Source organism: Ammospiza caudacuta, chromosome 4 (assembly GCF_027887145.1).
Source record: "Ammospiza caudacuta isolate bAmmCau1 chromosome 4, bAmmCau1.pri, whole genome shotgun sequence".
Taxonomy (NCBI): Eukaryota; Metazoa; Chordata; class Aves; order Passeriformes; family Passerellidae; genus Ammospiza; species Ammospiza caudacuta.
Window position 1 is genome coordinate 17742662 of NC_080596.1, and position 23064 is coordinate 17765725.

At 52.1% G+C, this 23064-nt stretch overlaps 1 protein-coding gene across 1 annotated transcript in view; it reads right to left on the minus strand.

The window, feature by feature from the left end:
* LOC131556861 (E3 ubiquitin-protein ligase RNF213-like) overlaps positions 1 to 23064 on the minus strand; it is a 43860-nt gene that overhangs the window by 7236 nt on the left and 13560 nt on the right. The window contains 33 exon segments of the mRNA XM_058803766.1: positions 140 to 234; positions 545 to 579; positions 1154 to 1235; positions 1874 to 2116; positions 2373 to 2477; positions 2727 to 2855; positions 3150 to 3340; positions 3977 to 4187; positions 4593 to 4707; positions 5396 to 5498; positions 5594 to 5760; positions 6102 to 6281; positions 6524 to 6624; positions 6727 to 6847; positions 7553 to 7737; positions 8091 to 8303; positions 8599 to 8753; positions 9141 to 9280; positions 9578 to 9754; positions 10218 to 10353; positions 10661 to 10808; positions 11529 to 11605; positions 12192 to 12314; positions 12845 to 12963; positions 13385 to 13480; positions 13653 to 13789; positions 14243 to 17824; positions 18436 to 18588; positions 18947 to 19140; positions 20130 to 21270; positions 21675 to 21836; positions 21947 to 22087; positions 22628 to 22845. Of these exon segments, the coding sequence (XP_058659749.1) occupies positions 140 to 234; positions 545 to 579; positions 1154 to 1235; positions 1874 to 2116; positions 2373 to 2477; positions 2727 to 2855; positions 3150 to 3340; positions 3977 to 4187; positions 4593 to 4707; positions 5396 to 5498; positions 5594 to 5760; positions 6102 to 6281; positions 6524 to 6624; positions 6727 to 6847; positions 7553 to 7737; positions 8091 to 8303; positions 8599 to 8753; positions 9141 to 9280; positions 9578 to 9754; positions 10218 to 10353; positions 10661 to 10808; positions 11529 to 11605; positions 12192 to 12314; positions 12845 to 12963; positions 13385 to 13480; positions 13653 to 13789; positions 14243 to 17824; positions 18436 to 18588; positions 18947 to 19140; positions 20130 to 21270; positions 21675 to 21836; positions 21947 to 22087; positions 22628 to 22845 (9175 nt within the window).

Consider the following 23064-nt stretch of genomic DNA (forward strand, 5'->3'; position numbering starts at 1 on the left):
CTGATTACTCTTGCTTGGACATCTCTCCCTTACACCTTCCAGAGAGCAGCATGAAGTGGTTGGTACCTCTGGCCTTTGAGGGCACCACAGGCAAGTCCTACATCATTTAGCCCCGCAAAGGCATTGCAGCAAAGCCCACCTGGAACAACGGAAGCCCTTCACGGGTATGTGGTTTCTGCCTCCAATGATGACGTGGCATTCGGGACAGCGGCTCTTTTCCATGGGGCGCCCACACTGGGAAAAGCAACAGGAGAGCACTGAATTCCAGAGAAACAGCTTCTCCACCAGAGAAAGGGAATGAAACAAAAGTTCAACCTCTAAGTGGTTAATTCAAACCCTGCTACAAACTGCACCTCTGCCTGATGATCTATGGTATAAACGCTAGGGGTATGATAAATTTTACATTACAATGACAAAATGATCAATAATACTGAGTTTAGAAGTGGAATTCTGTGCATCAGAACATTAAAACCAGCAAACAAAATAAAACAGTTTGCTGTTGAAAACTTTGTCTGCTAAATACCCACTAGGCCCAAATTCTTACCTCTCCCACAGTGCAGGGGTGGCCATTGGGACATTCTGTGAAGAGAGAAACAAACAGGACAGTATTCTAAGACAGATTTATACAGCCCTTGTTATTCCCTTTCCTAGGGACCATCATCCTGGAGCAGGAAATATGCATATGCTTCAAGATCTAATCAAAAGCCCTGACTATCCCAAAGCCCAAAGGACTCACAGGCCCATGCAGGAAGCCAAGGAATTTTTCAGTGTTGCTTCTCCTTGAGAAACAAGGGATCAAAGCTGGACAGATTCTACTGCTGAGGGCAGGAATGCTCTCACCCCCCTATTCCCTGCTGCAGGAAGGTCCAGCTGTGGGAAGCAGAGACAAAGCTGGTCAGTAAGGTGGCAGAGTTCTCCTCTCACACCCTGTTCGTGTTGCCTTTATGCCCCTTCATGCTCTGTGGACAGCTGCAGTCTGAAGACTAAACAGCACTGGATGTCCTTTGGTGCGTCACCCACACAAACTGTCTACAAACCTGGATTTACCATGGATAACTCATACTCCATGAGGAGTGGGTTTGTCCTCATATTTGGAACAGTTTCACTCTCCAAACTCAAGGAATTCCTTCCCCAGCCAGCCAGCAGCACTCACCATACCAGCGAAAAGGATCCATTCCCTCCCAGGTCCTTGCCTGAGCCATGATGTCCTCGGGCATCGTGGGCAGAAAGGAGCGCTGAGGATGGAAAGGGGAAAGCAGTCATAAATGGATCTGGGAATGCAGCACTGTTCTGTCCTGTAGCAGTCACTCACTGATCCTCTGTTCACACTGGGTTACAAGAGACATCTGAGAGCAGAGGTCAAGCAGGTGACGCAGATGCAGATTTTCAAATTCACTTGTGAAAACCCACTCTTAGAACTCTCAGTATTGTTAAGACTTACATGTGCACTCTCCAGACATCCTGCAATGCATTGCTGATGCACCCTGGTGCATACCAGTATGTTCCCTTACACCATGGGAGCCAGGAATAGCAGAGCAGCAGCTCTCTCCCCCTGACTGAGGAGCCAGAGCTCTCTGAGCAGGCAGGTCAGCACAGTGGGAGCTGCCAGCTGCTCTCAGCCTTGCTCACCCAAATATCAGCTTCAGGATGAAGGTATTTGCTTCATCCTGCTCAGGATGGAGAGGTTCCTTGAAAAGATACCAGGCCAGAGGTTGGTGTTGTGCTATTTAACCCCAACAGCATTGAAATAATTCCCCCCAGTGTTTCACAGCTCAACCATTGAGTTGGAGCACTGCTGTTGAGAAAGAGGATCCAGCAGACAGAGGCAAGAACCAAGGATGAGCTGAAGTGCACGTGAGCTCTGTGCCCTCACCTGCATGGTGTCTGGCTGGAAGGCCAGGTTCCTGAGGGGCTGCAGGACAAGGCTGTCCCCGCAGAGCAGCACAGCAGCCATGTGCACAGCCATCTCCACCAGGGTTCCCTGCTGGCTGTGGCCCTGTGGCTCCACGACCAGCCCAGGCAGGGTGTTCTTCACCAGGGCATCTGCAAGGAGCTGCAGCTCAGGGGAATTCAGCACTCGGGAGCACTGGATGAATCTAGTCATCACCTCTGTTTGCTGAAAGCACAGATTGGAAAGAGCTAAAGCTTTCCAGTATCCATCAGGATACTGCCCCCACCTAAACAAAGAGCACTGGCAGCTGCTTCCCACACTGGGTTACCCTGCGCCCAAAAATCTCTACAGCCTGCTCAGCTCTGGGCCATCACCTTGGCTGGGGCACAGGAACCAAAGCTCCTCCACCACTGATTCAGATCCCCTTCCTCCTTACCCACAAAGCAGGTTTGCCACAAGCTGCCAAAGGGGGATGTCCTACCTGCTGCTTGGGATGAAGGCTTGGATTCCCATACAGAGCAGTGACCTCTCGGAAGATGGCCAGGAGCAGGTGGGCAGATTTCAGAGCTGGGGGGCTGCTGGAGGCCTGGGAAGAATGAAGGATGTGGCTGGGAACAGGCCAGAGCTGCCCCAGCTACGGTGATGGGATGTGCAGGTGGGAAAGTAAAGAAAACGTGCTTGAGCACAAGTCCCAGTGACCTCCCAGCAGAGGCCCCAGGTGCTGGGAACAGACACTGCCCAGAGGGACACAGCAGAGCTGGGACCATGCAAACCCAGCAGGGGTCTGGAGGGAGGACTGGGCCCAGCAGGGGTCTGAGGGAGCACTGGGCTGTACCTCCTGGGCCTCGAGCAGCCCCTGGGCCGTGCCCTCCATCATGGCTCGTCCCACGGCGTCACGCAGGGCCCGGTACTGCTCCCCATACACCAGGTACCGGTCCATGTGGTTGGACTGGCTGTGCCGGACCTGCCAAGGGAACAGCCATGCACAGCACTGGGGACAACCACCCAGCTGTAGGAGGCAGAATCTCCTCTTCCTCCTGAGCACTGGGGCATTTCAGGCTCCCCAGAGCAGCAGCAGCAAGGCATGGTGCTGCCAGGAGAGACTCCATTCACCTGAGAGCCAGAACAAGCCACCTCCCAACCACTGCCACTCTGGCCCGACCCCAAGAGACACACAACTGTAGGATCACCCCAAAGCAGCACAAAGTGAAGGCAAAGAGGAGACCAGAACCATCACCAGGAGACGCCTCTTGTCTACCTGCTGCAGAATTTCTGCTGGGAACACCCAACTGAACCGTGGCTCTGTGACTAACTTCTGAGCAAATTCCATCCCGTGCTGGTTGGCAATCCTCCTGATCAGGTACACACGGTGCCAGTCGTTCCTGGCAAGGCTGCAGAACTCCTCCACGTTCTTCAGGTAACGCTGCTTCTCCTTCATCTGCTCTGGCTCTGGAGGGCAAAAAAGAGGTTAAAACAAAGAGGCAAAAGTACATCCCATCCTGTAAAACTTTACTGTCTGCCCCAGCTGTAGCACCAAGTCCCTTTATTAGTACTGTGTTATTACACAGAAGAACTTCAGAGCCCTTCCCTCCTTGGGTGTTGTCAGGAGCATATCCTCAGCCAGATTTCAGACAATGATTCCTTTCTTTGACAGGGAAGGTATAAACTCATCAATATAGTAAACTCTTAATCCCTTCAAGCTGTGCAGAGCTCTCATTCATACAAAACAATAACCCTTACAGGAGTCCTGGGTCTCAAGCAGCATTTATGCTTTAAAGTTCAATTTACTGGGCTCTAAATAAATCTGGTTGTTACCATCAGGAGGATAAAATAAATCTCTTCCACAGATGTTAACTTCCATGTAACTACATTGGGGTCACCAGCACAGCCTTTCTACCAGTTACAGAGCACTTCTAACACGAGGTACAGGGGACAGATACTGACTGACACCGACAAGGGAAAAGGGAGTTGCTGCTCTTCTTCTTGGCCATGCACTAAAACAGGTCCTAGCTGAGCACAGGGCATTGCCTGTGTCCAGCCCACCTGCCCTGCATGCAGCATTTTCAGCAGAGCAATCAGACTCACCCGTGTGCTGCTGCAGGTCAAAGATGAGCTCTGCAGCCCTGCTCAGGCACAGGCGCACCTTGGCCACAGCTTGCAGGTATTCCACAGAGGCTTCCTGGGGAGCCTCACTGCTACTGGCTGGCAGGTAGTCCTCTGGAAAGGTTCTGTCCTCAGGCAGACTGTTTCCATGCCCACATCCCAGGCTGTCCTCTAACTTCTCACACATGGAATCCTAGAGAGAGGCCAGAACACTGGTGACTGGCAGAGCCACCCCACTCAGCCACCCCTGTGTCCCCAGGGCACCCAGCCTGCCACGAGCACAGCAAACCATCCCTGAGCTTCCAAACCATTCCTGACCCTCCAGCCCACCCTGGCACGAGCACAGCAAACCATCCCTGCACCCTTCCAAACCACTGACATTGCCCCCTCATTCTAAACCTCTGCCATGTTGCCAAATACTATTTTTAGGATGTGCCCCAGCTGTCCTACACTTCCCAAGCTTGGAGCTGAGGTAGAGCCAGGAGCAGGCTGTGAATAACACACATTCCTGTTCCAGGATGCCAAACTCAACCTGTCTGTCCCTTAGCAAGAACACAAACGGTGATTTTAACTACAAAGTCACTTGCCCAGCTCTTACCTCCAAGCAGTTGACAAAAAGCAAGTAGAGCTCTTTTTTATCATTTTTCTCTAGGAGCTTGCTGTGCTCCACCTGGGACAGGTAACGCTGCACATCATCTTTCACTTCATTGAAGCTACAGGAGAGAGAGAGAGAGAGAGAGAGAGAGAGAGAGAGAGAGAGAGAGAGAGACACCCCCTGACACAGCTGCCATGCTGACAGGACTGCCCCAGCTCTAAATCACAGCAGAGCTCCCAGAACTGGCTGTGTGACAGGTGGGGTCACTCTGGATCCAGCTGCAAGATGGAGAAGCCCTTGTGATTTTTTGCAGGTGACATTTGGGAATGAGCCAGGCTTTGATCACCACCAGTGCTCAATGAGCACTTCCAGGGAAAAAGGCATCTGGTTCAGGAGGTGGTCACATCTGAGGGCTTTTGTGCCCTGCCTGCAAAGGGAGGCTGGGAGGGCTGTGGGAATGGGAAGGTCTGTGGAGCAGACATAAGATCAGTTTAAATCCTGATTAAATCTCCATGAATGAGGAGTTTTGCTTTGCTGACCTTGATCAGAGCAACTACTCAGCCACCTTGCAGAACCCAGGCATCCACCCTCAGCACAGGGTTAGTGAGGGACAGCCAGGTAAACCTTGCACAGGCTGCTCACACTGCACCACAAGCCCCATGCAAGCCAGCCAAGCTGCAAGACTAATACAAAGGGATTCAGAGTCAATGAAACTCAGGGAGGTGACGAGAACAATGGGATAGGTTTGATGAGGAACAGAGCTGAACCTGGCCCTGGCCTAACCTCCCTCAGCTGAATGTGCTCACCTGTACTTCAGGAGCAGCTTCAGCATCACAGAGCGGATGACGGGATTTTTATCCACCTCATCATGAAAAGGGGACAGGAATTTTGTGTAGACAGGAGGGTGATCTGTGGAAACAAGAGAAGGACAGGTTTGGCAGTTGAGAGAAGGTGGTGACAGATCCAGCTCTGTAAGACTGAGTGTCAGGGTGAAGGGAGCTCACTTGTGTCTTTCAAGACTGTTTTTCTCTCAACAAACAGCAGATCCAGGAGGCTCTGGATCACCTCTGGCTCAGGGGGCTTGTTGTCCTTGAAGCACATGGTGGTGACCATGTCAATGAAGAAATTATTGCACCTCTGCCGGAACAGGGCCTTCTTTGCTATCGCAGCTCTGGGAAGGGCAAAAGCAAACACAGAACCTCTTAAACCACAGAGGAATTGAGCACACACAAGCAAAAATCACCCAAGGGAGATACTTTTCAACCTTCCCAATGAGATGATCCTTGAGGTCCCTTCCAACCCAAACCATTCTGTGATTTGCAGGTTATTACAGAGGCCAAGGCAGCTTTCCCCTTTTTTCAAACAACAGAACAGACAGGACTTGTTCAGTTCCAGAGGGATGAAGCAGAGTTCACTCTCCATTCTGCTTGTGTTGACCACCTCAGAGTTGCGAATTCCTTCACAAAACCTTCTCACCCAACACTCCCACCTTGGAGAGGGCAGCTGGAGTACCTGAGCTCCTCAGAGACAGTTAACTCCAAATCCTCCACAACAGCCGTGCAGTAGGGACAGTACATCTGTGCTGGCACCAGCCACTGGCTGATGCATTTGTGGCAGAATACGTGGTTGCAGGGCAGACAGACGGGGTCCTTTGGCTCTTCCAGGCAGATGGGACACAGCTCCAGACCATCCCTGGAATCCAGAAACAGCAATGAGTACAGCTGCTTCTGTGCTGCCTCCCCAAAAGCCTTGAACAAGATGTTCAGCTGCAGCTGGACCAAGAACTGGCTCACTGCTCAGCTCAGGGTGCAGAATCAAGCAGGGTCATTGCCTTCCCTTGGCTTTCACTGCACCCCATGCAGCACTGCCACAAGTGTGCTGGCAACACAGGCAATGTCCCTGCTGGCCCCTGCAGCCTGCCCCAGTGTCAGTACCTGCAGAGCCTGCTGCTGACCTCATCCTTGCATTCATGCAGCACTCTCAGCACCGCAGAAAAGGTTGGATCAGACTTGATGTCTGAATCGAGCTGGAAAAACTGCAGAGGGAAAGGACAAGGTCCAGTGACTCAGCTGCAACACCTGAGATGAGAATTCCCATCAGCTCAAGAGGGAAGAGGTGAAATGGCAGCTTTGCTCACCTCGGCAAGAAGTAAAGTATATTTTCTCACTAAATCCTCGAATTCTGGCATGACGGTGTGGATGCCCAACAGGACATGTTCCACGAAGAGTGCCATGGCAAACACACGGCTCCAGCAGGCCCTGGGGGGACAGCAGGCTGGCACCACAGCAGGAATGGCAACCAGGGCAGCCAGGGGCTCACTGCTGCTCCTGCTCCCCTCCACAGCACTCCTGCACTTCTCTCTTGCTTTGCCCTTTGGCTTTCCAGAGGGGTTTTTGTCAAGGACAGAACATTCCAGCACTTCACCCAGGGGGCTCAAGGGCCTGGCCTGGAGGCAGCACTGCAGCAGGACCAGCAGCACTGGACATACTTTCTCACACCTCTAACTTCAATCTCAAAAAATTTTTAAAATACCAATCACAATTAGCTGCACTTCCTTCACTTCAAATAAACTAAACAAGGTCTGTGAGAAACTGGGGTAGCGCTCTGGGTTTTCTTCCAAAACACAAGAGGCAGTAAAATTCCCCATCTTTTGAGTCCTTATGCACAGAGGACGAAGTGGGGAGACACTGCTGGTTAACAGGAAGCTGAGGAGAGTTTTAAATAACCCCTGAACCCAGATAGAATGCACCAGATGATATTGCCAAATTTAGAGAGAGAATCTGCAAGGAGATGAGAGAACAAAAATGTGGTTCTTGCTGCTTGGTATGTGTTTGAGCCCAGCAGGAACCTGGAAAGGTTTGCAAAGCCAGAGAAAAGCAGCACCAGAACAGCTTCAGCCTGCTCCAATGCCCCAGAGAACTTCCAGGCAAAGACTAGGGCTGTGAGCAGAGTTTGGTACCTACCTGAGCTTCCTCAGCAGCTGATGGCAGTGGCTGCCCCTACGCTGGGCACTCTCCTCTTTGCACAGGAATTCAATGGGCATATGGAGGTTCTTCACTCTCTGCAGCCAGAGCTCAGGGGAGGCTTTCTTCTTCACCAGCTCCTCCAGCTCCTCAGCACACACCATGGCAGCCAGCACGTCCAGAACCTGCACACACACAGGGACAGGGGTAACAACAGCTGCATTTCAGAATTATTTATGGACCTAGGGCTCTCAGTCTGGTTTGCTACACCACATGTTCTACTGAATGATGTCCTGCTTGATTACTTTAAGCTCTGCAATTCTCATGTTTGGCTTGGCTCGTTAGCATGTCCAATAACTAATGCAAAAGCAGGGCAAACTATTTTAAAACCTGCTTGTAGCAATAAGAGCACAGCAGATCATTCCCAAATCTGAGGAACCCCAGCCTGTGCTTCCCCCTCTGCTGTGGCTGAAATCCACAGGAGACTGAAGAGCAGAGCAGACAGAGCTCCCTGCCAGGGCTGAGGGAGTGACTCTACCATCTCAGAGCATGGAATTCTCTGTTCTTCCTTGGTCAGGAGGTAGCCAGTCACAGAGGGGTACACAGCCAGGATCCTGGAGAAGTTCTGCAGGCGGCTCTTGAACCGGTTGTGTGCCAGGTGGGCCCAGGGCAGAGAGGGCTCCAGCTCCTTTGTCCAGGGCGACTCTGCCATCCACTCCTTAACACAAGATAGGAATGCCACACGCAGACACTGCAGGGGTGGGACACAGAAAACCAAAGGTGAGAAAGTACTGTTATAATTCATTTTGTACTGGAAAGCCTGGCAAAAATCTCTGAAAGTTGAGAATCACTTCCCTACAAAGACAGCCTTAAATGTCAATTTATACAGATGCTGCCTTTCTGAGTGACCCCAGTGTCCCGTGGTCTGCTCTGGGGTTCCCTTGCTGTTGGGCAACTGTCTCAGAGGGGCATTTTCCCCAAGGCACGACTGATTCAGAAGGACACATTCAGAGGCATCACACTCTTCTCCCCATCCAGCCCCTGACCTGCAGCTGCTCCTGGGAGGACACACTGATGGTCAAGACAATAAAGTCTCTGATGTAGCTCTCAAAGAGCAGCTGCCTTTCTTCCCCAGTCAGAGCAGAGATGAATTTTCCCAGGGCAGTCTTCTGGAAATACTCCACAAACTTCTCAGCATGGCCTGGAAAATGAGGATGCAGGGAAAAGCTAGATATTAGGAGGAAGCTGGCTTTGACACAGCATCTATCCTAGAGACATGGACACCTCAATAATTACTGATGCATCCAGGGCACTGAGGAGGGACTCAGGCCAGGCCTTGTCAGTCCAGCGGCGTGTCGTGTTGTATTTCTGGAATCTCACCTTGTCATTAACTCTTGGCTGCTCCACAGCACTTTGAATGCAAGGGCACAGAACAGGTGAGAAAGATGAATGGTGAGAAGCACAAAGAAAAGCTGCCTGCAGAGAACTCTGCACAGAGGGACTGAAAGTGACTCGACAGGAGGGGCACAGCAGTGAAAAACCAGAGCTCAAAGGGCAGTGGATGGAGATGCTGAAGCCAGGTTCTCACCTTCAGTGTTTTGGATATACTGAGTCTCCATCCACATCTCTTCCAGGTACTCCTTTATCCTCCAGCTGAAGGGCATCTCATTCCCAGCATCAGCAGATACTATCATGTTGTTCTGCACCATGATTATCTCTGGCTGAGGGCTGGGGGGTTAAAAGGTCATTAAGGCACAGGGCTTTTGTCTGGGAAGCACAGTGCAGACAACAGAGGCAGAGGCTGCAGAGAGAAACTGAGCCCTAGGAGGGAGGGGAGAGAGAAGGGAAGGGAACTGCAGGACTCTGACAAGAACAGGCTGAACTGTGAGCAGTGCCCGGCTGCCCTCCTACAGCAGCCAACAAACAACATCCCTCTGCCTCGGGGGGTTAGAGCCAGTGCTGGGCTGCTGCCAGCCCAGCCCAGCCCAGCCCTGCCCAGCCCTCCTGCTGCTCCCCTGGGCTCACCTGTTCCACCCCACACTCAGGAATTTGGTGTCATTGAAGATGAACATCCACAGGTTTGTCACCCAGTTTGTTCCTGCCCTGGCCAGCAGCTCCAGATTTCCATTCCTGTCTATGACAGCGATCAGGAGAGCCAGGAAGGGAGTGACCACCTTCTGCACTCGCTTCCACAGAGCGTGCCTTTGGGGAGAGAGAGATGGAGAAACCCAGAGGGAATGTGAGCAATGACATCAGCAAACTAGGAGGTGCCTTCCCTGAGTAACTAATTCTCTCACATGTCAGTATTCTGACATGTGGTATTCTGACATGTGACAGAATAATATGTGACAGAATCCTAATGCTGCCTTTATGGGAAAGAATACTACCAACAAAAAACCCTGCACTTCTCTCACTCCTGGCTCACCTGTAATCCCACTGTTCCACTCAAGCACTTGTGCATCCCTGTCCCAGTACAGCCCCTTCAGCTCTAACTCACCCTTCCCCAAGAGAGGCTAAAATTGCCTTCAGAGCGTTTCTAGCACAGACTGGAGACTGACACTGCAAACGTTGAGATTACACAAAGCTGCTGTCTCTGCTGCACAGGTGCCACTTGCAGACCCTTTCTGGGAGGTTGCAGGTGACAAGGCAGTGCTGCTGTCCTCACCTGAAGGTACCTGCCTCCTGCAGAGCACTGAGGTTGGAAGCCTCCCGAAACACCCAGTTTTCTGGGTGAAGGGAATTTTCTTCTTGCTTCTTCAATAGGCTGGAGAGACGAGTCTTGGTTATCTTCAGGAAAGAGGCTACAAAACAACAGGGAACCTGTGTTTTGTCTTCTAGTAGCTTGGACCCAAATATCCCACCAAGCACAGCATTTGACAGTTTTTCCTATAATTGACCAAGTGGGGAAATAACCAGCCAGCACAGTGAGAGAAAAAGCCACCAATTAACAGCTGAAAAGCCCTACACCCACCAACACACTGCAACATGGACACACATTCTTGGGAAAGCCCCCTTGCCTGCACCACAGCAAGGACCTCTGCATCCCCAGTGAGATGACTGACTGTTTTGGTGGTCTCCAGATGTCCAGGGACTCCCTGCAGAACACACCTTTCAGCTCATCCTCTTTGGAGAAAAGGCCAAGCAGAATCTCAATTCTCCTCCTGCTCCGGCTCAGGTCCTCGTTCTGGTCCCGCAGCATGCCCACAGCACTCTGCACACAGGTCCTCAGCAGCACCGTGGTGTCCAGGATCTTACCCTGCCCAGGAAAATAAGGTCATTCCCCTGGAGTGACCCTCCTGTCCCCAGCACACTTCCTTGAAAGGTGTCCAGGGCTCCCTCAAATGGCCTGCTGCCTGGCATCCCTGTTCCCAGCTTCCCTCAGCTCAGGCTGCAATTCTCAGCTCTTTTGCTGTGGCCCTTTCAAACTGACCTGTGAGACATCATTTCCTGTAGGGAAAAGATCCAGCAGTTTGAGGAAAGAAATGGAAATAATCAATGTGACCAGGGAAAATCTTCTGCCCTTCCTGGGAAATGCTCCATGTCCCTGGTGCTGGGCATGTCCAGCTGAGGCTGCCAGGGGCACACGAGGCAGTGTGAATGTGGCTGCAGCACAGCCTAGTCCTAAGCCAGCTCCAGCTCCACCTCAGAGCACACAGCTGGAGCGAGGCTCAGGACCACAGCTCTCCCCTCCAGGGCGAGAAAAGCAACAGAAATTCTTAGAGCTGACTTTTAAAAATCAGAAGAATGAAATGACTAAGGAATTACAGAGTCCTTAGAATGGTTTATTTCTTTAGTGATTATGATTGACTGGGTAGTGGGGAGGAGGAACTTGTACCTGAACAGTAACATTCATGATGCAAATACTGCTGATTGGTTTCAGGTGAAGGGGAACACAAAAGGTGGTTTGCGCTCATGAATGACAGAGCAGAGAGCCACAGTGACAGCTGAGAGGCAAACAAATGTATGCTGAACTGACCTTATGGTGCTCTGCTCCTGGCACTGGTGCTCCAACCTCCTCCAGCTGTGCTTCTCCATTGGCAGGCAGAGCTGCAGCTAAGGTGCAGAAATTCTGTTAGAAAGCAGCACTGCACTCTCCATCAGTCAGATAAGAGTTTATTTTAGCAACTGCATCCCAGAGCAGCAGAATATCTGTCAGAGACCCATTAGCACCTGCATGAGTAGCTGAGATTCACCTCAAACACAGCCACAGCCACTCAGGCTGTCAGGCTTCATGCAGCAAGAACTGGAAGAAATCTGAAACTGGGCTAATGCCTTAAGCTCTCCCTGACTCCTGTCAGGCAGTGTGGTGAAAGGAAGGAGAGTAAGGGCAAAGAAAGATCCTTGTCAGTCTCTGCCATGCAGCATTTGCTGCCTCCTGTGCTGGGACAGAGTACTCAGGCTGCTAAGCAGAGCAAATGCCACATTTCTGTCAAAAAGAAAAGGGAAAAATTCCAAATTAACTTGCTTGATGACCTAAAGTTGTAGTAATGAATTAAATACAAGTTGGGAGCCAGGTGATGACTCCCACAAAAATCAGGTGCTGAGCAGGGAAAGTCATCACATACATTGTGCCAGGCATCAGTTCCCATAGTGCCAAATCTGGGACCACAGCTCCCCCTTTGCCCAGCACACAGCTTACCTCTGGTTGCACCTTGATCCTGAGAGAGCACCTGGCTGATGGTGAGGTTCTGCAGGGCTGTCAAGTCAGAGATCATGTCCTTGGATCTGCGGAGATCATCGATGTGCACTGACTGCCACAGCCCTACAGGCACAGAACAAGGTATCACTCCCAGCCTGCAGCTTGCTCTTTCAGAAGAGCTCCCCCAGAATTACCTGCCAGCCCCTGAGGTTACCTTCAGAGATCACCAACTCTCACCTCTTGCTATAGGAGGGGAAAGCACAATGCCCTCAGAACCTGCTGCTGCACACATCCATGCCTGATAGTTCCAAGGTTCTGAGGCTTTCAGAAGCCCCCAGACCCAGAGGAACTTTGCTGGACACATCAGCACCTGCTCCAGAGCCTCTGGAGGACAACACACCCACAGAGTTACCTTTGTGGCTGCTCTCCAGCTGACTGGAGAGGGGACCTGTCTGTCAGCAGGCAAGGCAAGGTGCTCCCAGCCAGGACTGCCAGGTACTGATCCCCCAGGCAGTCCTGTGGGACAGGGAGGCAGCTTTGACAACCCACAAGACACTGAGTCCAGGTTTTCAGCATTTAAAGGAAGAATGAGCAAGAGAAATGATTGCCTGAAGGCAGCTGAAGAGTAAGGAGGGACAGATGGGCACACTCACCTCCATGGAATCCCATGTAGGATGTTCCTCCTTCCAGCCGGGAAAGCTTCGTGATAAAGTAAACAAAGACAGAGACCTCTCCCAGGTCTACCTTGTTGATCTCATTGACAACAGCGTACCTGCAGCAAAGAGGAAATGCTGTTGGCAGAGCAAAGGCACAGAGAGGCCCATGGCCACAGGTCTCTGCTCAGAGAGGACACGTGTCCTCTCCCAGAACAGACACAGGTGACTCCCACTCCTTCCTCCCAGCTGCCACCTCCAGCTGTGCCCTGAATTATCCCATGACCCTCAGCCCTTCAGGACTTCTGCAGCCAGTGGCCAGAATTCACACTACAAAGGGGATTATCTGCTCATTTCACCCAGTTTCGCTTATTCTGATTTGGGATATGGATTATTTGAAATACAATCAATGCATTAAGATTCATTCTGCTACAGAATAAATTCTGCAAATTCCTGAGAGTGAAATTCCCAAACAGCACCAATAACTAACCACAGAGAGGGGTGGCCAGGCAGAACTGAACCATTCCACACCCCACTCACTTGGCTGAGGTGATGAGCTGGGCATCCTTAGAGCCATCCTCAAAGTCGGTCTGAATAATGAGGACTTTATTTTCTGAAGTGGAATCCAGGAACTCTCTGAAGAGTGAAAACAGATTTAACAAAAGTCACTAAGTATAAAGATCAAACATTAGAGACCACAGAACCAGCCACTCCACATTAGCTTTGGCCGCTGCAGGAGGAGAGAGAAAAACACTTTCCACACAGCTGACAGCCCATTCCAAGCAGGAAAACACCGGCCCAGACTCACCGGATGCACTTCAGGAAGGAGTACTTTGTGTCAAACTGCTGCAGGAACAGGATCTGGGGCCTCTGGGCCTTGCCCTGCACCTCCCTCTCCAGGCAGGCAGCATCGGCACTGGTGAGCAGCCGTGAGAAGGTGGTGACCTGCGGAAAGAGAGGCAGCAATGCAGCACAGACCCACCTGTGCTCTCAAGGCTGCCACCCTGCTGCAGAGCTGCGCTGCGCCCCGGCCTGCTGCAGAGCTGCACTGCGCTGCGCCCCGGCCTGCTGCAGAGCTGCACTGCGCTGCGCCCCGGCCTGCTGCAGAGCTGCACTGCACTGCGCCCCAGTCTGCTGCAGAGCTGCACTGCACCCCGGCCTGTTGCAGAGCTGCACTGCGCCCTGGCCCGCTGCAGAGCTGCACTGCGCCCTGGCCCGCTGCAGAGCTGCACTGCATCCTGGCCTGCTGCAGAGCTGCACTGCACCCCCAAATCAACGCTTATGTCCCAGCACCCAGCTCTGCACACCCAGCACTGCAGCGCATGCAGGCGGTGCCATGCTGCAGCCCTGGCACAGAGCTGAGCGGGGTCAGGAGGGCTGGCAGCACCCCAGCCTCACCTCAGTGAAGGCGGTCCGGGGCCCAGCCCCTGCACCCACGTGGGCGCTGAGGAAGTCAGTGAAGGAGGCGTGCTGCTGCTGCCTGAAGTAGATGTGGGCTGGGGAGGGCACCATGAACACTTCCACGGAGTTGCAGAGGCGAATGACGGCGTCGGGGGTGGCACAGTTGAGCAGGGCCAGCCGCGCCTGCTCAGTGACACGGGGCAGGAGCTCGGCGGGGTCGCAGGCTGGACGCAGGCGCTGCGTGCCCTGCAGCACCAGTGAGGCGCAGGTGTCGGCATGGTAGCCCACAAACACATCTGCAGGGCTGTACTGCTGCTGGCTGAGTAAGTGCTTCTCTGTGTTGACTGCTGTGAACTCCTGCACCCACCGCTCCAGCTCCTGCACGGCCTCCCTCTGGCCCTTGTCCAGCACGGTGCTCATGTCCAGGTAGTGCTTCTCCAGCCGGTTGATCAGCGGGATGGGGAAGTGCTTGTACACCACCTCCTTCTCCTCAATGACTATCAGGCGGAACTCAGGGTGCACCCGGCACTTCACCCGGTGTGTGCCCAGCCCCAGATCCACGTACTTCTGCCCAGCCAGGTACACGTAGTACTGGTTGAGGGCATCATAGAGGCTCTCGTAGAGGTTCTGCAAGTTGAGGAGCACAACCATCTGGCCAGTTTCCATGCAGACCTTCACTCGGTTGATGTTCCTGCATATCTGGGTGTATTCTTGGTCCTTAGGAAAACTGGAGCCAAAGATGATTTCTGGCTGCTGTTGGGCAGTGAAAAAAGTCTGCTGGAGGATCGGCAGTGCCGCATAGTTCTCAGTCAACACAAGCAGGTACCTGCAGTCCCCATCCTCAGCACTGCTGTAAATGTTCTGTCGGATCAGCTCTATCCTACTGATATCACAAGCACATATCTCCCCTTTTTCTGGCAACTTGGAAGTGAATATTTCCAAGGCATTGACATCATCTTTGCCACTAAAGTTACGAAGAACCACTGTGGCAATGTCCTGAAGTGTGGGGTCCCTATTGGAGCTCTTAGCTAAGGCAAAAAACATCTTTATGAGGCTGTAGTAGTCACGAAGGCCAAAGAACTCCCTGTCTTGGGCCTTGCAAATGCTTTCATATGCGTCTGTAAAGTGCTGGAAATACTGCTCGACCTTCTGCAGAGCCCCTCGTGCCGAGCAGCAAATGCCTTCTGCACTCTCGATGAGCTCCTCTCTGCTGGGGTCCCCACGAGACACAAAGATACCTCGATTCATCTTAGCAGGGTCCAAAGCCCAGTTGGAAATCCCGATGAAGCCAACCTTTTTGTGAGGATCAGGGACATCATCGATGCAGCCATCCTCCAAAAGCGGATGCAAAGTCTTCAAGGGCATTTTGGGAGAGTCTTCTGCCAGCCCAATCTCATCCAAAACTACCACTGATACATACTCCTCCAAGTTCTTCCCTTCCTGGAATCGAGCACAGTGCTTGAAAGTGCCTATGATTCCCTCTGGAGTGGAGAGGGGGCTACACTGAAAAGACACAAGATGGATCTGCTTCAGGTGCTTGAACAGATCAGAATGAGCTGCTTGGCCCTGCATAGCATCAGCCACGATGGTTTTTGCCAGGGATTTGGAGCTCCCAGGCTTCCCGACAAGAAAAAGAGGGATTTTCAGCTCAATACAGATGACCATCATGAAGACATTTTCCTTCAAGGCCACATTCCTTGCTATGGTACCCCGGAGTGGCACCCCACTCAGGAATAAGTCCTGCATCAGGGAGATTTCTTCCAAAATCTTTTTCTGGGTATTGTAAGGCTTTGGGAGGACCTGGCTGATGGCAGTCCTGTACAGCTCCTTCCTTTCCAGGGATGCGTGGTAGCAGACTCCGACCGCCAGCACCAAGGACCAGATGACGTTGTTTCTGTCACCGCTGTGCTTGGGAGCTTTCCTCTCAGCCAGGTACTTCGTCAGCTCCATCAGCAGCATGTGGCTGTGCCTGTAAAACCACTTGAACACCTCCATGCAGCGCTCCACGTCCCGCAGGCTGACGAAGCTGCACTCGTCGTCCGTCTGCCTCATGTACTGCTGGGAGGCAACGAGCACCTCTGTGACTGTCCTCACCTCATCCTTGGCCATGGGCAGCTGCTCCGCCACACGCTGCACCATCTGCTGGATGTACATCTTCTCCATGTGGTTGTTGAGCTGCCCAAAGTCCCACACCAGCGGGATCATGCTGGGTGGGAGCGCGTGCACCCGGTACACGAGCTGTCTCAGCGGGATGGATCCCAGCTTCTCCCGGGTGTCGTCAGCCTTCACCCGGTAGCCCAGCCCAGCCAGCTCCAGGTGTTGGATCATCCTGTCCGTGTGCTTCCGGTAGGGATTGCAGGCTGCGATGATCCGCAGGCCAGAGCCAGAGGCCAAAGGCTCCCCCTGCACCGTGCGGTCACACAGAACCTCCTTGATGCTGCTCACAGCCTCTGTTGTGTTGGCTTCGTCAAAAAAGAGGACAGTGTCCAACCCGTGCTGCTCCTTGTTGGATTTAGCCAGGGCTTCTGCTTCTCTGATCCTGGCATAGATCATCTCTGCAGTGGTACCTCCATGAACCTTGACAAGCTTCATGTTCTCCACCTCTGCAGACCTGCTGTGTAACTGGCACAGGAACTTGACCAGCCTGGTTTTCCCACAGCCTGTTTCTCCCATGATGACCACCGGGATGTTGCAGCGGAATCGCATCTCAATGGCCAAGATTTTCAGCACATTGTCCGTGGTGAGCTCATATGTCTTGTCGGGGTCAAACACCTTGGGGAGCCCCAGCACCATGCAGAGCCTCTCAAGCTTCTCCTCGCGGGGCAGCTGATTGAAGGGCACATTGAAGAGAACCCCCTGCAGTAACAAGCCCCGGTACAGCCGGGCAGTCATGATGTCCTTCTTGATGACATTCCCATTCAGAGGATCGATGGCATCAATGTGATTTCTGGTCTGCTGGATGTGGAAACCAATGAATGTCATGGATGTATGATCTGCATTGAAAAACAGATAGGGATGAGGCTCTGACTCCCACCTCTTCCTGATGCGGAAAGGAAGCAGATCTGCCTCTGCCACGTTCTCCAGGTGGGAGGATTGTCTTCCTGAACTCTGGTCGGAAATGTTCAGGGAGGGCGTAGCAAAATCCCGTGCCATTAAAATCATGAAGCCAACCACAAAGTTCTTGAAACCATTCAAAGTGTCCCCAACAAAGCCAGGATCACAAAAGACAGAAGCCTCGCAGTCTCTCAGCTGAACATTGAGGAACCAGGTGAAGTTGCGGAGCTCCGCCCAGGAGGGATCCACGACCCCGCAGTGCAGAAGGAAGTGCTGCACACATTCTGCAGGTCTGCCTTCCACCGAGAGCGCCTTGTACCGGAACCTGTCCAGGTCACAGCCCTGGTCAAACCTCTTCAGGTACTGGAAGGGTCTCTGGAAAGCCTCACTGCGAAATTCCTCCATGTCCATTCCCACATCCCCAGAATGGTTCTCAAGTGTCTCCATGTCTAGCACTTCTTTGGGAGACTTGCACATTATTTTAGGGAACACATCCAAGAAGTGATACTTCTGGCGCACTGACATCTGGACAAGAGAAAAAGAAAAGGTCATCACAGAGCTGTAGCCTCAATCTTCATCAGCCTAATTAATCTGTTCTTAACAATCTCCTTGCCTAAAACCACAGATCTGGGGAACAGGAGCCAGCCTTTTCCCTGTGCATCGCTTCTTCCACTTGAAGTGCACCAAGGAATTCTATTTCTGCCTACATTTTCCTTCCAGGTACATGAGCCTGGCATCACCTCCAGCCCCTTCTCAGAGCTACTTCAACTACATTCTGCTCTTACAGCTGCACATAAATATTCCCCTACTTTCAAACATGCAAATTAACATGAGGGAAGATTAGATTTTGCGTTTTTATGAATCCTATAAACGTTACAGTTGGGCTGGGACTAACAGGCCTTCAGAAATCACAAACCCAAGGAAACCAGACAGGCCTAATTTGCTGTCCAGTGTAAATGTCATTTCGTACAACACCAGGGACACCAGTTTGTTATGGAATACAGCACACTCCCAATGAAACAGGGAACTCGTGTGCTGTGTTTACAGTTACAGTCTCTACAACTCACCACAGCTACATACAAACATTTGGAAAGTGACTGAGAAATTCCCAGAAAAGGAGCATTTCTGGTACATACATGTCTGGCTGCTGTCTTTGGCACTGGGGACAACTCCAGGATTTCAATGATGTACAGATGACACTTCTGCCGTAGCCACATATTGCCATTATTATCTGTCAGGTACTGCAAAACCAACAGCTTGAAAAGAAACTCTGGAATTCCACGCTGCACCTATCACAAAGAGAGATACCAAGGCATTTCCTCTTTATTTACCCACCACAACTTCACAGAACCACAGAACAGTTGAGGGTGGGAAGGCTCTCTGCTTAAAGCAGGCCCAGCTAGAACAGGCTGATCAGGGCCACATTCAGTCACGTTTTTAATGTCTCCAAGGTGGAGACTCTGCAGCTTCCCTGGGCAACTGTTCCAGAGTTCAATCACCTTGATGGTATTAGCATTACTGACACAATAATGAGAGAAGACTTGCTAGGGAAATGGCTAGTTGAGAAACAAAAGCTTTACAGAAAGCTCCTGCAAGGGTCCACACAGGACTTGTGGAACACGGCAGCTGTGGGAGGGATGCACTCACTGAGGAGGTGATATCAAAATGGAATATCATGCGCTTTGTCTGGTGTTCTCTCTCCAGAAAAGGCAGAAGAGATTTCAGCACTTTATCTTCATCCACTTCTGATTCAATCAGTCTGATGGTTTTCAGAAGTTCTGTGCAGTCAGGCTGATCTTTTTGCAGTCTCTCATGCAGCCTCTTCACATACAGAGATTTCCCTGTTATTAAAAACACCACAAGAACCAAAGCCATCAATATCAGATAGATCACGTTAAGAGACAATAGAAGGAAATCAAACGTTTAAGTACCCCATGCCCTAAAATCTCTGAAGCTTCCTAAAAGTCATTCCAGAACAAATCTAAGTCTGGTTTGAGCAGATGGAGCCTGGAATCCAACACATTGCTCTTGTTATCCATAAGGTTTGTTTTCCTTCCACTGCCTGAAAGAAGCTTTACTCTTTATTAGGACTTGAATCTATCCTATTTTGCAGTTGTTCCTAAAGTCAAACTGTTATGAATATGAACGAGTCCAAACATTCTCTGGAGAAAGATGTTCTCGTTTATTAAAACAGCTGCAAGGAACGGAGTACCCAGGATAAGCCCAGGCACCCACACAACGAGCCAAAAACAGAACAGTGCGCTAACCTCAAGTGCATGGGGTTCTCCCCATAAAACAAGTTTCCAAAAAGAAGAACCCCAACCCAACCGAACTCCTCCCATTTATAACCCCCTTTGAATCTAGGATTGGTCCATTTTGGATCTGCATGGCGACTGGTCCATGTCCAGGCTTCTCACTGGTCTTTAACGCCGTTCCTTCTGGACCAATAGTTTCTGCAGGGCTTCGAACGATTGGTCAGATGTTCCATCCAATCTTTGACCTCGCCTTGCCCCACCAGACCACCCTTCCACCAAACCCTGGACCCTTCTCCTAGCACATTCTAATAAGCCCCTCCTCTAAACACAATAAAATTAATATAACATAATTAATACAATATAATTGAACTATACCTTAATTTAACATAACATCACTTTTACCTATAACAAAACAAGGGGACAAGGGGACTTTGAGCTTTCACCTCCCTGCACTGACGAGTCTGAATTGCTCTTTTTGACCAAGACACTTAAATCTTGGACACAAAACCTGGCAAGGTAAACCCCACCCTGGTTTTGAGCTCTCAGCAGAGCCCAATCTGCACATGCCATCTTACCCATGCCAGCTCTTTTGGAGGACACAATCCCAACACACATGTGCTCCTTGAACACGGCTGCAGCCGAGCTGGAGGGCTGAGCCACTCGGAAGTGGCGCTGCAGGTACTGCTGGATATCTTCCTGTGACCTCTGGGGAATCATGTGCACCTTGTAGTGGCTGAAGGCAGAGGGCAGGTAGCTGTTCTCCCGCTCGCAGTTGCACAGGATGACGAGCCTGTAGGAGCTGTTGCAGCACTGCAGGTGCTGGAACAGCTCCTCTGCCCTGCAGCTGACATCGTAGCTCAGCTCATCTGCGTAGAGCATGGTGTAAATCTTGTTCCCACCCTGGCAGGGAATGAGGCACCTGCGCAGGAACAGCCCCACCTGCTCTGCGCTAGTCTGGGGCGTACACAGCAGCACCTCGTCGAAGGTGGGAAGGGGCTGCTCGGGGCTGTTCATGTAAATGGCCAGGGCAGAGCTGAGCACCTCGGAGCGAGGGCAGAGGATGAGGTTGGGCTGGCCCACACAGAGCAGGTCCTGAGGGAAGTCTCTGGTGACACATTCCCTGCCACTGCTGGCCAGGTTCTTCAGCCACAGGCCCAGTGTGTTGATGTCCAGGCAGTTGGGGAGGAAGGAGTCCATGTTGCTCATGTAGCACTCCCAGATGCGCTTCAGCCGGGCACTCAGGTCCCTCTCCCCATCCAGCAGCACCTGGAAGTCAGAAGCAGCCTTCCCTGAACTGGGAGGGCCCTGGCTCCCAAGGGTTGTGAGGACATCCTGCTCAGTGCAGTGAGGGTTGAGGAAGGAGAGCATCATGAGGGCAGCCTGGCTGGGGCTGCCCCGGCCCAGCTCCGAGCACAGGAACACCAGCTGCTCTGCACTGTAGTAGTTCAGGTAGAAATGCTTATGTCGCCTGGCATTCATGAAGCTTTTCCAGCTCTCCAGGAAACTCTCCATAGTCTTGCAGAGGGCTGGAAGCACAGCTGCCATATCCCCTTGCCCTTCCAGCACTGGGATGGGGTCCAGAGAGAAGTCTATAAGAACACAGGATTCTCTGTGGGGTGAACAATACACCTGGGCAAGCCAGGAGCGGAAAAGCATGTTCCCAGCTGAGTAAAGGTCTATAAAGGCCTGGGCAAGTCTCTGGACATTGGAAAAGACCTGTGCAAAGACAGAGGAGAGGGAAACAAGCTGATTTGAAAGTTTTAGCCGTGAAACCCCTGGAAAGATATTCAGTGAATGCCCCAAAGCGTGTCAGGCCTTGTACAGCAACCAGAGACTCTCTGTGACTTTTTAACAACAGCATCCCCAGGAAACCAGTAAGGAACTCCCAGCTTGCTACAACATTACAGTGATGCTGCCAGCCAGGACAATCCCCAGTGCAGCCAGAGGATAAGGCCACCAGCTCACTCTTCTGTCTGCAGCTTAGCTCTACCTTAGCAGGGAACCACAGGCAGGAACACTCCCAGCAACTCCACTGTCAACCACAGCCTTAAAAATCTTATGATCATGGGAAAAACCAGCCCTGGCCCAACACCAGTTACCCCCTGGGTTTGGAATCGGACCTCAGAGAACCTCTCCACCTCCAGGCCTTGCTCTCCCTTGGCAGACATGAGCATCAGTTTGTTCTGCAGCTCGCGGAGCTCTGCCAGCGAGTACTTCTGGGAGGCCTCAGTGTCCCCTGAGATCACCGGGAGGGTGAAGCGCAGGACACTGTCCAAGGAGACCTGCCAAGAGCAAGAGCAGGAGCTGTCAGCATGCCTGGGGCTCTGCCCGAGGCCAGGGCAGCAACCCCCAGGCAGGAGGGGCAGCGGGAGCTGAGTGATCTCAGCCTCACCTTCTGGCCATCAGCTGGTGCCTTCAGCACATAGACCCCTCTGCTGTTGATGGCAGCTGCCAGGGACAGCGAGGACAGCTCCACAGAGCCGTGGCTCTCCTTCACTGTCTTCAGCCACTCCAGGTGCTGAGCTGAGGCACGCTGTGGGGAGAGGAGACACAGCACTGCCCCGACTGCTCTGAAATCTGATCTCTGCTTACACCTGACCAGGACAAACAGCTTGGGCTGGCACAAGAGTTTTGTGATGGGGAAGGAAGAAAGCAATGAGTACTGGCTTCAGCCTGCTCTTTCTGCACAGTCCTTCCTTACCCACTCCATGGGAGGCTGAACAGAGCCCACAGTGCTCCAACACCTCTTGCTACAGAGGCAGGCCCTGCTGCAAAAGGATAAGAGTTCTCAGGCACCTGCCTTCCCTCTTTCACAACATCAAACTTGCATGAGCTAGGCCACACATCACAGTGGAAAGCTTCACAGCACCCTGGAGAAACCTGTGCTACACCAGCTACAGCTGCTGCAGTGAATTTTTGTGCCACAGGAACATCAGCTGTTTTTCCTCCATAAACAAGAGCCACAGTGATGTCCCCACACAGGTGCTATTTGCCCAGTGCAGCCCAACTTCCAGCCACTCCTGGAAGGCAGAAAGGCAGGAGGATGCAGAGGCCCTGTCCCAGCAGAACTCACCAGTTTCTCGGGGAGGCTCTTATCACTGTCCAAGGCTCGCCACAGCTTCTCCAAGCAACTCATGAAGTCCTTGAAGCCTGAGCCCTGGTGGAGCTCGTAGAGCAGGGAGGAGTAGCCGTGCACAGCGCCATGGAAACAGGCCACACGGTCCACATCCATGTCGTTCTCGCCCGCCGAGATAGAGGCCAGGTCAACAAACACCTTCAGCTCATTTATGTCTGAAAGGAGGCAACACAGGAGTGAGCAACATGTGAGGCAGCTTGGACACCAGCCCTCATCACCACCCTCTACAGGAAATGCAGGAAGAATGCTTTGAGCAGCAGCTCCTGTGTAACTGCCCATCAGCTTTCCCAGGCCATCCATCCATCCATCCATGGACCCCCAGATCCCCAGCCAGGAAGGGAGCAGTGCCTGGGGGTGTGTGTGGCTGAGGGTGT